Source organism: Oryx dammah, unplaced genomic scaffold (assembly GCF_014754425.2).
Source record: "Oryx dammah isolate SB20612 unplaced genomic scaffold, SCBI_Odam_1.1 HiC_scaffold_7, whole genome shotgun sequence".
Classification (NCBI taxonomy): Eukaryota; Metazoa; Chordata; class Mammalia; order Artiodactyla; family Bovidae; genus Oryx; species Oryx dammah.
In genome coordinates, this window is record NW_024070191.1 from 2,386,793 (window position 1) to 2,399,914 (window position 13,122).

A 13,122-nucleotide genomic window follows, 5' to 3' on the forward strand; every position below is an offset into this window, starting at 1 on the left:
TGAGCTGATTTGAAGTACCTGAGTACTCTATAATAATAGTTCAATGTTTGTAGAATATGATTGTTCACAAAGAAAAGCTAACATCTAACACTTAAGGTAGCATCATATACTTAAGTATGTTGGATAAAAATATACATTCCTCATTGTAATGAAAATCCACTAATGCGGAGGATGACAGATGAGACACCATGGAAAGAAAGGCAGACGCCGCTGCCATCAGGGATGCAGGAGGGCCTGGGGGCGGGGACACAGCTGTCACTCACCTCTGCACCTCGGCCTCTCCTCCCCCACACTCCACGTGCCGTTGGCGTGGCACTGCAGCAGCCTTCGGCCCTCCAGGTAGTACCCGGGACTACAGCTCAGCACCACCTGTGCTCCGAACTCATTCAGGGACCCTGACACCAGCCTCCAAGTGACGTGTTCCGAGAGCTGGGCTTCGATGCCTGGGCAGGTGACCGCTGGAAAGAAACACACTTCATGTTGTCACTTTTTTCTTTTTCTTTTTTTTTTTAGAGAGAAATAAATATGAATTTTATCTGTGTGTGAAGGTTTATCTGAACTTTTCAAGTGGTACAGTTCTTTATAGTCAAAATAGATGTAAATAAAATTCATAGTTTAGTTAGCAGGAATTCTTAACAGTAAATTTCAGTACTTTGTAACTATGACAGGAGGATTATTCAATTTCAAAATAAAATTTCCAACTTCATCTTTTTATACATTACGGAATTATGGATACAATTAGGCATTTGTTAAGTGTCAGACCAGGCCTGCTCTCCATGGTGAGGGCCATGGTATGTGGAAAGATGCCCTCACGGGGCATTCCAGGCTTTCCCTACCACCCACAGAGCCACACAGAAGTGATCTTGGATGTCCAGTGCAGTCCACAGCCTCATGGTAAGTGCACTGGGACATCCTGCAGAGAGATGACATGTGAAGGGACAAATCTCTTGCACAGTCTTGAGGTTCTATGAAAGTGATCATCAGGTAAATGGAGGCACGGACAGAACCTCTAACTTCTAATTTGTCCCCAGCCTCTGAGAAACTTGAAAGAGTAGCTGACTAGTTGAAAAACCAGCTTCCAGCAAATCCAGAAAGTCAGGTGCCCTCATTCCCTTCTTCCCCATGTAATATACTCTGCATATTACTGGATTTATTAGCACACAAAATTGAATGCACATGCATTAATACTGTGAAGAAAAATGTTTAATGAGTTTTAAAGGAGAGAATCTATTCATGCCTTTAGGAAACAAACTAGAATTACAATAGTGACTTAGAAAAAGCAGTAGAGACAGCTGTAATAACAGTGGTAATAGCAGTAGTCCTCGCACAGTATTACTGGAGTGGAGTCAAGGGATTTACGGACATGCTGACAATGTATGTAAAACTTGGTACGTGTAAGTATGTACATTTTCTGAAGAGTACAATAATATTTAAAATTAATTTTACAACATTAGAAACTAGAACTCTACTTCCCTAAATATGAAGTTACATCAGCTAGTAACCATCACAGACAGCTATCCAGAAAGCTGACCTGATTAATTAATTTATTGAGCCTGTAAGAAGCAGCTAGAGATACCACAGTTTTTTTTTCCCCCAGAATACTATTAATAAATATCTTTTACTTATAAATTCTATACAAGTTCATTATAATTGAATCAGACATATCCAAAATGTTACCAATATCCCATTTAATCTTCTTTTAATAACTTTACTATTACTATGTGCAAATAAACAGAAAAAAATAGGCCTTTTTGGTATAATTACAATAATAATATCAGCAAGGGTTAAAATATGAAAGGGATTTTCTAATTTGAAAGTAATCCTCTGGACTTCCCTGGTGGTGCAGTGGGTAAGAATCTGCCTGCCAGTGCAGGGGCACAGGTTCGATCCCTGGTCTGGGAAGGTCCCACATGCCACGGAGCAACTAAGCCTGGGGGCCTCACCTGTGCTCTAGAGCCCAGGGCCACAGCCACTGCAGCGCATACGCCTGAGAGCCTGTGCTCTGCAACGGAAGCCCCCACAGTGAGAAGGCCACACACTGCAACTAAAAGTAGCCCCTGCCCACCCCAGCTGGAAAGGCCCATGCGTAGGAGCAGAGACCCAGCACCGCCAGAACAGTGAATTCAGAACTCCACGTGATCACCTCTTTTGCTTTGTAATTATCTGATTCTGGTTTAATTGTTTGCTCGCCTCTCTTTCTGCTAGGCTCTAAGCTCTTTTATTGTAAACAGTATGTCCTTCCATTGTTTTCTTTTTTCTTTGAAAAAAGTAATCCTTAGATCTAGTTCTCATAGGTATTTTTTTAGATAAAACAATTATCTAAAATTTACATGCATATTCATGTGTTTTACCTAGTGATACAAATAATTTTTTTCCTAACCATATTACCTTTAGAATTCCAGGCATGATTGCCATTTCTGAAAAGACTTTAATGTCTTTAACTTTACAAATCCATAACTTAATTTCAATCCTACTGCACATTTCAAATAAAATCCACTTCATTTCACCAAGACAGTGCTTCTAGAATTAACTTGATTGTTTTTAATTACTGAACAATCTTTTATAAACTCTATTTCTGCCAAGAAGGATTCAGTGTTGGCGTACACAATGGAACAAAAGCTTTCTTCCACTAATATTATCCACAGCAGTGGTTTCCAAATTCCACATGATCACCTCTTTTGCTTTGTAATTATCTGATTCTGGTTTAATTGTTTGCTTGCCTCTCTTTCTTTCTGCTAGGCTCTAAGCTCTTTTATTGTAAACACTATGTCCTTCCATTGTTTTCTGTTTTCTTTTTTTTTTTGAGCTTAATGTCCAATTTAAAGCAAGTGCTGGTGACACAGAGTGTGTCTGTATATAAGGGTTTGTGTGAGTGTATGTGTCCTCTGAAAAGTAACATGCCAAAAAATGTGTTGCAGCAGCAAAAGCAACAAATAAACAAACAACAACAATAATAAAAAACCCACAAAGAAACTGAGGCAATAAGCATATGGGTAGAAACTGAGAGTAAAAAAGAAAAAAGTGATAATCAGAATAAAATTTATCCAAAGTCTATCTTGCCCTTTGTTTACTAAAGGAAGAAAGGGGAAGGGTGGAGCTTTCGAGAAGTTTCTGAAGATGTGATTTTATTTGATATTTTCAAAGACACTTCAAGGAAGAGAGTGTACAGAAATGTCTGAGTCTAAAGCCTACTATGTTTATTCAGGTGGTGATATCTGAGTTATGCTAACCAGGAAGATAGCAGAAGACTGGTCCCTGCAAACTGTGCTTACTGGACCCCTCTTGGTAAGCTTCCCTACATGCAGGTCTTTGCTCACAAAACAAGGCAAACATCTCCACGAAAGTACCCCCTGCCCTGCCCTGCCAACCAAGATGTCATGGACAATGCACTTGGCCTGGAAGCAAGGGAGCCATATCCCTGCACCGGGCCTGGGGGCCTCGTAGGGGAGCCAGACCAGAAGCTTCTGCATGCTCGGCATGCCTGCCCATTCTCCAGGAGGCATGTTGAGGAGCAATCCAGGTCCCCAAGTCAGAAACCTGAGAAGTGTTCTCATGAGCTCACCCCCAGCCTCCACCCTCGGTCACTGCGCTCCTTTCTCACAGGGCACCTTCCCCACTCACCAGTCAGCTCTGAACTGTAGGGAAAACTCCACCTGCCTGCACTCAACCCAATATCATAGAAATATTAATCTCCTTCTGCTTCTTCATTAAAAGCCCATGTGGTCTCTTACTTCTGACTTTAGTATTATGTTTTTGAAACTAACTCATGTTAAGCCATACAGCTGTAGGGCTTGTTTGCATTTCTATATATTCTCCATGGATCAATGTATCCATTCCTTAGCGATAGCCACGGGGGTCATCTCCCATTCTTGGCTTTTACAAAGTGTAACTTTGATCATGTCCTTAGATGAACATCCTTATGCCAGCCTGTAGATATTTTTCTAGGGAGGAACTACTACTGGCTCTTAAGATATTTTCAACTTGAGGACACACAGCCAAATGCTTTTCCAAGGAGACTATATCAGCTTACCACCTTCACCAGCAATGCATTAGAGTTCCACTCGTCTAGCATCTCTGTTGATGCAGGTAGCTGGTCTTTTTATTTTGTAAAGTTATATGTCCTGGTGTGGGGTATAGTGGTATCTATTTGATATTCTGCCTTCTCAATGGAACTCCTTAATCAGTCTTTAATACGCATCCTTCAAATATCTTTACCCTTTCTAAGTTTGCTTTTATCAGGCTCTTAAACATAGGTTTTAAAGAATAAAAGTACTAAAACTTAACATACATTTACTTTTTCCTTTGTTATTATTTTTTTTGTGTGTGTGAAGCTTGCAAAGTCTTTACCCGACCCAGGCTTATGCAGGAGGGCTGGTGGAAAGGGGAAGTTGTCTTTTCACAGATTTATGTTCCATCTTTTCCATTTAGCCTGTTGTCATCCTGCCTCGGTTGTGTCTACGTTGTGGGGCAGGTTCAGACTTTCCCATTTGAGTGTCCTGTTGAGCCACATATTGAAAAGACCTCTGTGTCTTCCCTCATTAGGATGCCATTTCACTTTGTCAAAAGACCAACCAACATCGTCCCTGGGTCTGTATTTTCTGCCATTGGTCTCTCTCCTCGGGCCAGCACCACCCCATTTAAAGCCTGTGCCCGTGTAGTACAACCAGGAGTCCGGTGTGCTGTGGAAACACGCCATCTGTGAGCCGGTCTGTCTTTGTGGAGACGTATGAGGAGGAGTGAGAGGAGGCACACCTCGTGTTGGGAGGTCTGCTCCACAGCTGGATCCAAGGGGAGGGTGAAAATGGACGCTTCTGGTTTGGAGAACACACACACACATGTGCACACACACACACACACACACACATACACGAGGGCAGAGCCCAGGATCTCCTAGGATGTGGGCTTCAGACCTCAGTGGTGAAAGGGAAATGAGAGGATGATGTGAGGAGTCGATGGAGCATCTGTGGGCAATGAAAGAACGTGTTGCCTTGTGACACAAAAATATATGTGCACGTACATCACACAACTATGTACACACAGACACATGTACACACATACACATGTACAAATTATGTAAGATCATGGCATCCAGTCCCATCACTTCATGGCAGATAGAGGGGGAAAAAATGGAAACAGTGACAGACTTTATTTTGGGGGGCTCCAAAATTATTGCTGACAGTGATTGCGGCCACAAAATTAAAAGGCGCTTCCTCCTTGCAAGAAAAGCTATGACAAACCTAGACAGCATATTAAAAAGCAGAGATATCACTTTGCCAACAAAGGTCCATCTAGTCAAAGCTATAGTTTTTTCATTAGTCACATATGGATGTGAGAGTTGGACCATAAGGAAGGCTGAATGCCAAAGAACTGATGCTTTTGAATTGTGGTGCTGGAAAGACTCTTGAGAGTCCCTTGAACAGCAAGGGGATCAAACCAGTCAATCTAAAGGAAATCAACCCTGAATATCCATTGAAGGACTGATGTTGAAGCTGAAACTCCAATACTTTAGCCATCTGACGTGAAGAGTCCACTCACTGGAAAAGACCCTGATGCTGCGAAAGATTGAGAGCAGGAGAAGGGGACGACAGAGGATGAAATGTTTGGATGGTATCACCGACTCGATGGGCATGAGTTTGGGGAAACTCTGGGAGATAGTGAAGGACAGGGTAGACTGGCATCCATGGGTTCACAGAGAGTCAGACATGACTGAGCAACTGAACAATATCAATATTGATTATACAAATATAATTTGTATAAATTATAAATATAAATATATAAAGATTACATAAATATAAAAGATTACATAAATCAATGCCTAATAATTTAACAGGAGATTATTTAGAAAAACTAGATGGCTTCTTTTGTGTTCTTGTTTTTTAAAATTCCTTGCCACAGCATCAATACTTTCAGGGGTAAAAAAAAGGGACAGAGAACAGAAACACAGGCTACAGGAGGAATACGGGCACACAGCACATGAGGAAGCTGCATGAGTAAGGTATAGAGAACTGAATACTTGATAGGGATATTTTCCTTCCATGACATCAGACATCACAGAATAAGGCAAAGCTTGAGGAATGTGTGGACTGACAGCCTCTGTATAGCTGAGCCAGGAGCCAGGGCAGAGACGCTAGGAGCAGATCGAAACAGGAGGAAGACGGGCATTGGTGGAGGTGCAGGGGAGCGGGGCCGGGCGCCTGCAGACGGCTTTTGCCAGGCGGGCTGTCACTGTGCCCGGGGCGGCCCTGCCACTCAGAGGCCAGCGAGTGACCACAAGCATCTCCCTGAGACCCACAGTGACAGGGCCCAGGTACAGTCAGAAGGCAGCAAAGCAGCTTGTGGGCGGCTGGGCTGACATTCTCAGAGAAAGCAGTTTGTTCTTCCTAACAGAACTGTCTCGGGCTAGCATCCAGGGGGTTTCTCCAGGCACCTGCTAGCCCCCCAGCTGCCTGATGTCACGGGCTATTGAGTCCTGCTGCTTCCACAGATGTGCTCACCCAGTGTTTCCAGAAATAGACACCCTTTTCACACTGCACGTCTAAGGGCATATGTAATTTCACACTAAGTGATCCTCACAGCCACACGGGGTCAGGGGACACTGGTGGTCTGGTTTTTGTTATCAGTATTTTACAGACCAGCCAGTGAGCTCAGGTCCCCCAGCCCAGGCAGGACCCCTACCTGTGCACCTCTGGGCCTGTCATCCCCTCCACCAGTTGACAAGGGTACTTACTCTATAAGTGACTAAAGCAAGTGACACCAACTACAACAGCGAGGACTCCAGGCACATCAACCTATGAATAGCACCTAAGTGATGACAACTGTTCGGAGAAGGCAATGTCACCCCACTCCAGTACTCTTGCCTGGAAAATCCCATGGACGAGGAGCCTGGTAGGCTGCAGTCCATGGGGTCACACAGAGTCAGACACGACTGAGCGACTTCACTTTCATTTTCACTTTCATGCATTGGAGAAGGAAATGGCAACCCACTCCAGTGTTCTTGCCTGGAGCATCCCAGGGATGGGGGAGCCTGGTGGGCTGCCATCTATGGGGTCGCACAGAGTCGGACACGACTGAAGCAACTTAGTAGTAGTAGTAGTAGTGACAACTGTTAAAGAATGCTTTAAAATGTTGGTCCATCTGGAACTGTAGTAAAAGAAAGTGTTTCGTTTTCATCGATGTTATCAAAGAATACTTATGACAATGGTAAGTGAGCCAACTGCCAGGTCAAATTTAGTGAAATTAAACATTTTCCATAACAGGCAGCTTTAGCTGGATTGATAGAAAGTGCTCCATCTGCCAGTTCACCTCATATTCCTTCCTTTAAAAAAAAAACAGAAATACAAATTATCTTCTATCACCTTAAAAAAAAAAGCACACAACTCTTATGGAATAATTTTCTTCTATTTCAAAAAAATTCAAGAGCAGATGTATAGATAGCCACTCCCAAGTCACATGTTCATTTGTATTAAGGGTTGACATGGTTGATGCAGTTTTGTATGCTAAGTCGCTTCAGTCGTGTCCGACTCTGTGTGACCCCATGGACAGCAGCCCATCAGGCTCCCTGTTCCTGGGATTCTCCAGCCAAGAATACTAGAGTGGGTTGCCATTTCCTTCTCCACTAGATATGACTAAATCAGTGTTTTTCAAACTTCAAGTTATGACCCATGGGTAGTAAAAATCAATAAAACGCCTAAATTACAATTTAGAAGTGCTCTTCTCAAATCATACCCACTGAAGGCACAGACAATAAAGTTTCTACACAGAAAGGATGCAGTTTTTCCATCTTGTGAATGTTGCAGAGACAACACCAAACATTTCACATTTTGCTCGAGAGAGATTGACTTTTCATTTTCCCATGAGCAGTTCTGATTTATGACTGAGTCGTCCCACCAGTGGCAAACCAGGCAGGCTGACAGTTGTTTTGCTTCAGATATTCAGACAGTGGCAGCGGTGCCACCATGAATAAAGCCCTCCGGCCTCCCCTCTCATGAATTACAGGTCCTGCTCATAAATCTTCTGCGAAATTCTAATTGAGATGCAGGGGTGCAGGCGTCTTCTCTCTGTAACAGACTTCCCCCGTCACAGTCAATGTGCGCAAGTGCTTTCTGCTACCAAGTTCAGTTCAAGAACATTTAATTAGATTTATAAAGTTATGATCTGATGCCACTGGAGTAAAATGATTCAACCAGACTCATAACTACTTGTGGGGACTTCCTGTGGTGGCTCAGCGGTAAAGAATCCACCTGCCAAGCAGGAGATGTAGGTTTGACCCCTGGGTCGGGAAGATCCCCTGGAGGAGGAAATGGCAACCCACTCCAGTATTCTTGCCGGGGGAATTCCATGGACAGAGGAGCCTGGCGGGCTACAGTCCATGGGGTCTCAAAGAGTTGGACACGACTGAGCAACTAAAAGACAACAACAGAACTACTTGTGTTCACAACCCAGCAGAGCTTTCAAAGCACCACTCACAGTCTGTACTTGCTGGCTGGGGACAGGCCGAACTAGACTTGGTTCTTTTGACTCGGAAGCGGAGACGCACGCTGCTTTGGCTTCAGTAAGTCAGGAGCATGAAGTGGGGATGCCCAGGGTACCAGTCTGACTTGAGTGCATTTCATGCCATCTGACTTCAACATGGCCCTGTGAGGAAGCCCTTCCAGAAAGGCTGGGTTGAGAGCCTGGAATTCCTAAGGGCGATCATTCTTTTTAAATGAGTGCTTTAACCTCAGAGCTTAGTCAGATGACTGAGTGATTAGCTATGAGTTATTTAGAATAAGAGCAGGTGGATAGATAGAGTTTTGAAGTGGGCTTGTCAGGCGTTGCTCACAGGTTCACCTGAGTTACTGGCTCTTGAGAGGAACAGACCATGGACGAGCCGGCCCCTCTCCTCCGAGGTTGCTGCCTGAGCCTGGACTCTCAGGACTCAAGTTCTCAGTGACCTGGGATTGCCAGATTTCTGCCCATTCTTGCAGAGTTTCCAAAACCCTCATTAGATCACACATGTTTTTCCTGCCCTGGGCTTTCTGTCATTTTGTTACTGTGGTCAGACTTAACTAAAAATATATATATATATATATATATATATATATATATATATGTTAGCAGAACATTTACATTGCTAACTAGAACTGTGTCCAATAACCAATAGTCTGCAGCCTAAATGCCACCCATGAAATCTGATTTCAACAAGAAAATATTGAAGTAACCTCTTCCACTTAGTGACCCTAAGTGGCAAATGTTTAGATTTTTTTTTCAATTCTGTAATCCAGGTTCCATAAAAAAAAATCCATTTAAAAAATTACATATCATAGCTAATTTTATAATTACATGAAATGAGTCTAAAGCAACCCTTGTAAAGGATGAAAATTGAATGCTTTTCTTTTTTGCACCTCTCTCTCTCTCTGTTTTTTTTTTTTTTTTTGGCTGTGATGTACATACAGCCTGCAGGAGATTAGCTCCTGGACCAAGGATCAAACCTGGGGCCCCAGCAGTAAGAGCACTGAGTCTTAACTACTGGACAGGCAGGGAAGTCCCTGAAAGTAGTACCTCTAATCCAAGTGTCTGTAAAAAGAACATGTAAGAGGGGTTCCACAGTGACCCAGCCTTTCTGACTTAGGGGTGTTTTCTAAACTAAATTCACTGCAAGTCACTTCAGGTCATCGAGTCTTCATTGGAACTGATGATACATGGTCTTCAGAGGGGTCTGAAAGAGGGGGCCCCATGCAGCTCCTGTCTGAGAGGAGACCACTGTCCTGCACTGAGCAGTAGGCAGGTGTTCGACAAGAACAACAAATGAGGGAAAGAGAGTGAGCAAATTAAGTGGCATCAGACCACACTGCAGATGGTCCATTCATTCATTCATTCTAGAAATATTTATAAAGTTACGAACGTGAACCAAAGCTACACCTGCCCTTGAGCAGTGTTAATGTGGGAGGAATAACAAACACAGCCGGCGCTCAGGGGGCATAAAGGACCTGGGTGCCACAAACCCTGTATTTCCCATTCTTCAACCTCTGAGCAACCTCACTTTCTCATATTTATCAGGGAGCCATGGGGAACTGTTCATAGTTCACAATTCTAACCAAAATGCAAAAAGCTGGAGGAACCCCTATTCAATCTTTGGAAATGAAATAAAAGAGATGGAAACATTATACAGAGGAGAACATAAATGGCCCTGAAAATAAAGGACTGAAAACACAACCGAAATGACAGAATCTGAGTCCTTTAAACAGCTTACTTCCCCCAAAGCATCACAATCCTAAAAGACCGTGAAAAGTTTGCACAACAGTGATATGCAGCCTTAAGACAATCTTTCCCCACAATGTGCAGCAAAGAGGTTTGTCACCCACTGGTGGTCCCCAGAAAGCAGCTTCCACAGACTGGCAGAGTCCTGCCCTGCACGGAAGAGCCCATGCCCGCCCCACAGAGCGCTGCCTCCAGAGGGTGAGCGGCTGGCCCCGGCCCTGCAGCCAGTGAGCCGCTCACCACTTCGTGTGGGCCAATGAGGTACTTGGGATGCACTAACACCTTGTCCAGGAGTGGGTGGGCGCCCCCCTCCCCACTTTGCCCTCCGTTTTCTGAGCCCACACCAGGCACATGGACAGGTCTCAGAGCCTCGAGGATGAGGCTGGGCCTTGGGAAGGGGCACTTGCCCCTAGGCCACCCGCCCACCCTGCCTGTTGCGGTGCAGAGAATGGACTGGTGGACACAGCTAGCTGGGGAAGCAGAGGCAGGGATGAACTGAGAGGGCAGCACTGACATGTGGACACCATCGTGCGTGAAGTAGATCGCTGGCGAGAGGAGACCAGCTCGGTGCTCTGTGACAGCCTAGAGGCGTGGGAGAGGGGGGTTAAGTATAATCATGACTGAATGGTGTTGGTGTTTGGCAGAGAGCAACACACCACTGTAAAGCAACTGTCCTCCAATTAAAAAAAAAAAATGGCCCTTTGATCTGGGCTGTCATTTCACAGCTGACCGCAGTCTTGGGAGATAGAGCTAAGGGCTCACACCTTGCACATGGAGGTTTCACCACTCCTCCCCACAGAGCTTTAATACATAATTTTAGAAATCCATTTGTAGCTTGCATGATGAATTTGCTTTCAGATCAGGAGTGGCCTGGCCTTCCTCCCGCAGCTTTCCTAACATTTTAACTGATATCGCTTGTCAAGGCCAGTGCAGGCAAGGACCCTCCACAGCCACTGCACACACAGCACACAGCGGTCCAGCACCGCGGGGCTGGCAGCCAAGGGCCAAGCCTCAGGCCTGACTCCGGCTGGGGTTCCCTGCAGCCCTGGGTGGGCTCTCACGTGCTGCCGGAGGACGGCAATACCAATGGTGACTTGAGTTTGTTACAGGGACTTGAAGACAGAATGTGGGTGAGTGCTCAGCAAGCGCTCAGCACAGAGAGAAAGTCCAAAATGCAGGTGAACGGCTGGTCTCCTGACACTGCAGTTTAGCAATATGATCTACAATTAAACGACACTCATCCAGTTGTTAAATGATGATAATAACTGGAACTCTACATGAAAACAGAAATAACTGGTAAAGAAACACAAGAATGATAAGGCCATGTTTTGAGGGGCTAAAGGGATAAATATATACCCTCAACATTGGCTCAGACAGTAAAGAATCTGCCTGCAACGCAGGAGACCCATGTTTGATCCCTGGGTCGGGAAGATCCCCTCAAGAAGGGAATGGCAATCCACTTCAGTATTCTTGCCTAGAGAATCCCCATAAACAGAGGAGCCTGGAACAATCCACGTGGTCACAAAGTCAGACATGACTGACGACTAAGCACAGCACAGCGCCACATGCGCAAATATATCTCTGTTATATATGACTATATGTATAAATCCTTTACAGACAAGTGAGTGCAGACATACATATGTACAAATAGATAATTTATGGGGAATCTTTGTTCCTCAACTGGGCTATTTACAGATAATATGAAGCTGTTTCATGTGGCTTTAATTTACTCCTTCTTTCCTTAAATGTATATACCTTGGATTTAATCACTTAAAGTTCTCATGGTGCCCAGGGTGGAGCAGGTCCTTAATAAATTATTAATGACGAACGTGTCTCTCTGATAACTTTAACTGAAAGAGGAAAAGGTCCCCCACACATTGGGATTCTGTTTGATGTTGGTAGGTAATCTTAGTGGTTTTGTTTTTCTCCTGAAAGCAGAGGGTGAGGAGCACATTGGCTCAGCACTGTCAGACCAGCAGACCTGGGACACTCATCCCAGCCGCTCTCCCTAGTTCATAGCAGCATGAACATCATTTATGTCGTCAATGGTCCAAATTCAGCCTCAGTAAATAATTAAAATGGAAAGAATGAACCTCAAATGTCTGCCCGGAGATTTGTACAACTGGGGGACGCATGCAAACTGAAACGCAGTTATTTATTGTAATCTTCATTCTAGTAAACCCAAGGGCAACATGAACTCAGTTTATTTACCATTTACAGTTACTACTTATCAAAGCTGAAGTGTTTCTTATCTCTTGAGGTTCCAGTACTGATCTACATATTATTCAGATGCTAAAGAAACTTATATAAACTGTGTCATACCAACATAGGAACTGGCCTTGGGGAAATACACATCTCAGAATTTAATAGTAACCAAACTTTCTGACTAAGAGGAAAAGTTTTATGCTTACTGTGCTCAACTTCTTCAATTTAAAAAATGTGGAAAAAAATAAACCTTCCCCTCAAAAAATTAAATAGATTTTCCAGCCTTTGAATGCCAAGGAATTTTAACGAAGTCTAATGAACAAAGGGAAAAATACTTGAAAGTTTGAGACTGTACTTAGAAAATTTAAGGCTGATTTCCCATTTAACTGTAAATATTATATTTATCTTCCTGTCCTACTGAACAAGTACCAGTCAGTGTCAAAAAAGGCTTTAAAATGCAAATTGGCTTTTTCCCATTTAACAATCATTTAACTGAACAAATACCTTTCTTAGGCTGGGGACCTCATGCGTATGTAAGAAACCGTTTTGTTATTTAATTTTTTCATTACAGCTTTAAAGCAGTTGCACATCTAGATGCGCATTTAAAACAAAAATCAAATATATTCATAAATGAAACCACTCTGTGTGCCGTAACATAATGCTTTATGTGAGCACAAA

General features: G+C 43.7%; 1 protein-coding gene across 1 annotated transcript in view; it reads right to left on the bottom strand.

The window, feature by feature from the left end:
* The window catches only part of CSMD1 (CUB and Sushi multiple domains 1), a 2,078,553-nt gene that overhangs the window by 77,917 nt on the left and 1,987,514 nt on the right, over nucleotides 1-13,122 (bottom strand). The window contains exon 51 of the mRNA XM_040243208.1: nucleotides 264-458. Coding sequence (XP_040099142.1) covers nucleotides 264-458 — 195 coding nt within the window. The remainder of the gene's footprint in view (nucleotides 1-263; nucleotides 459-13,122) is intronic.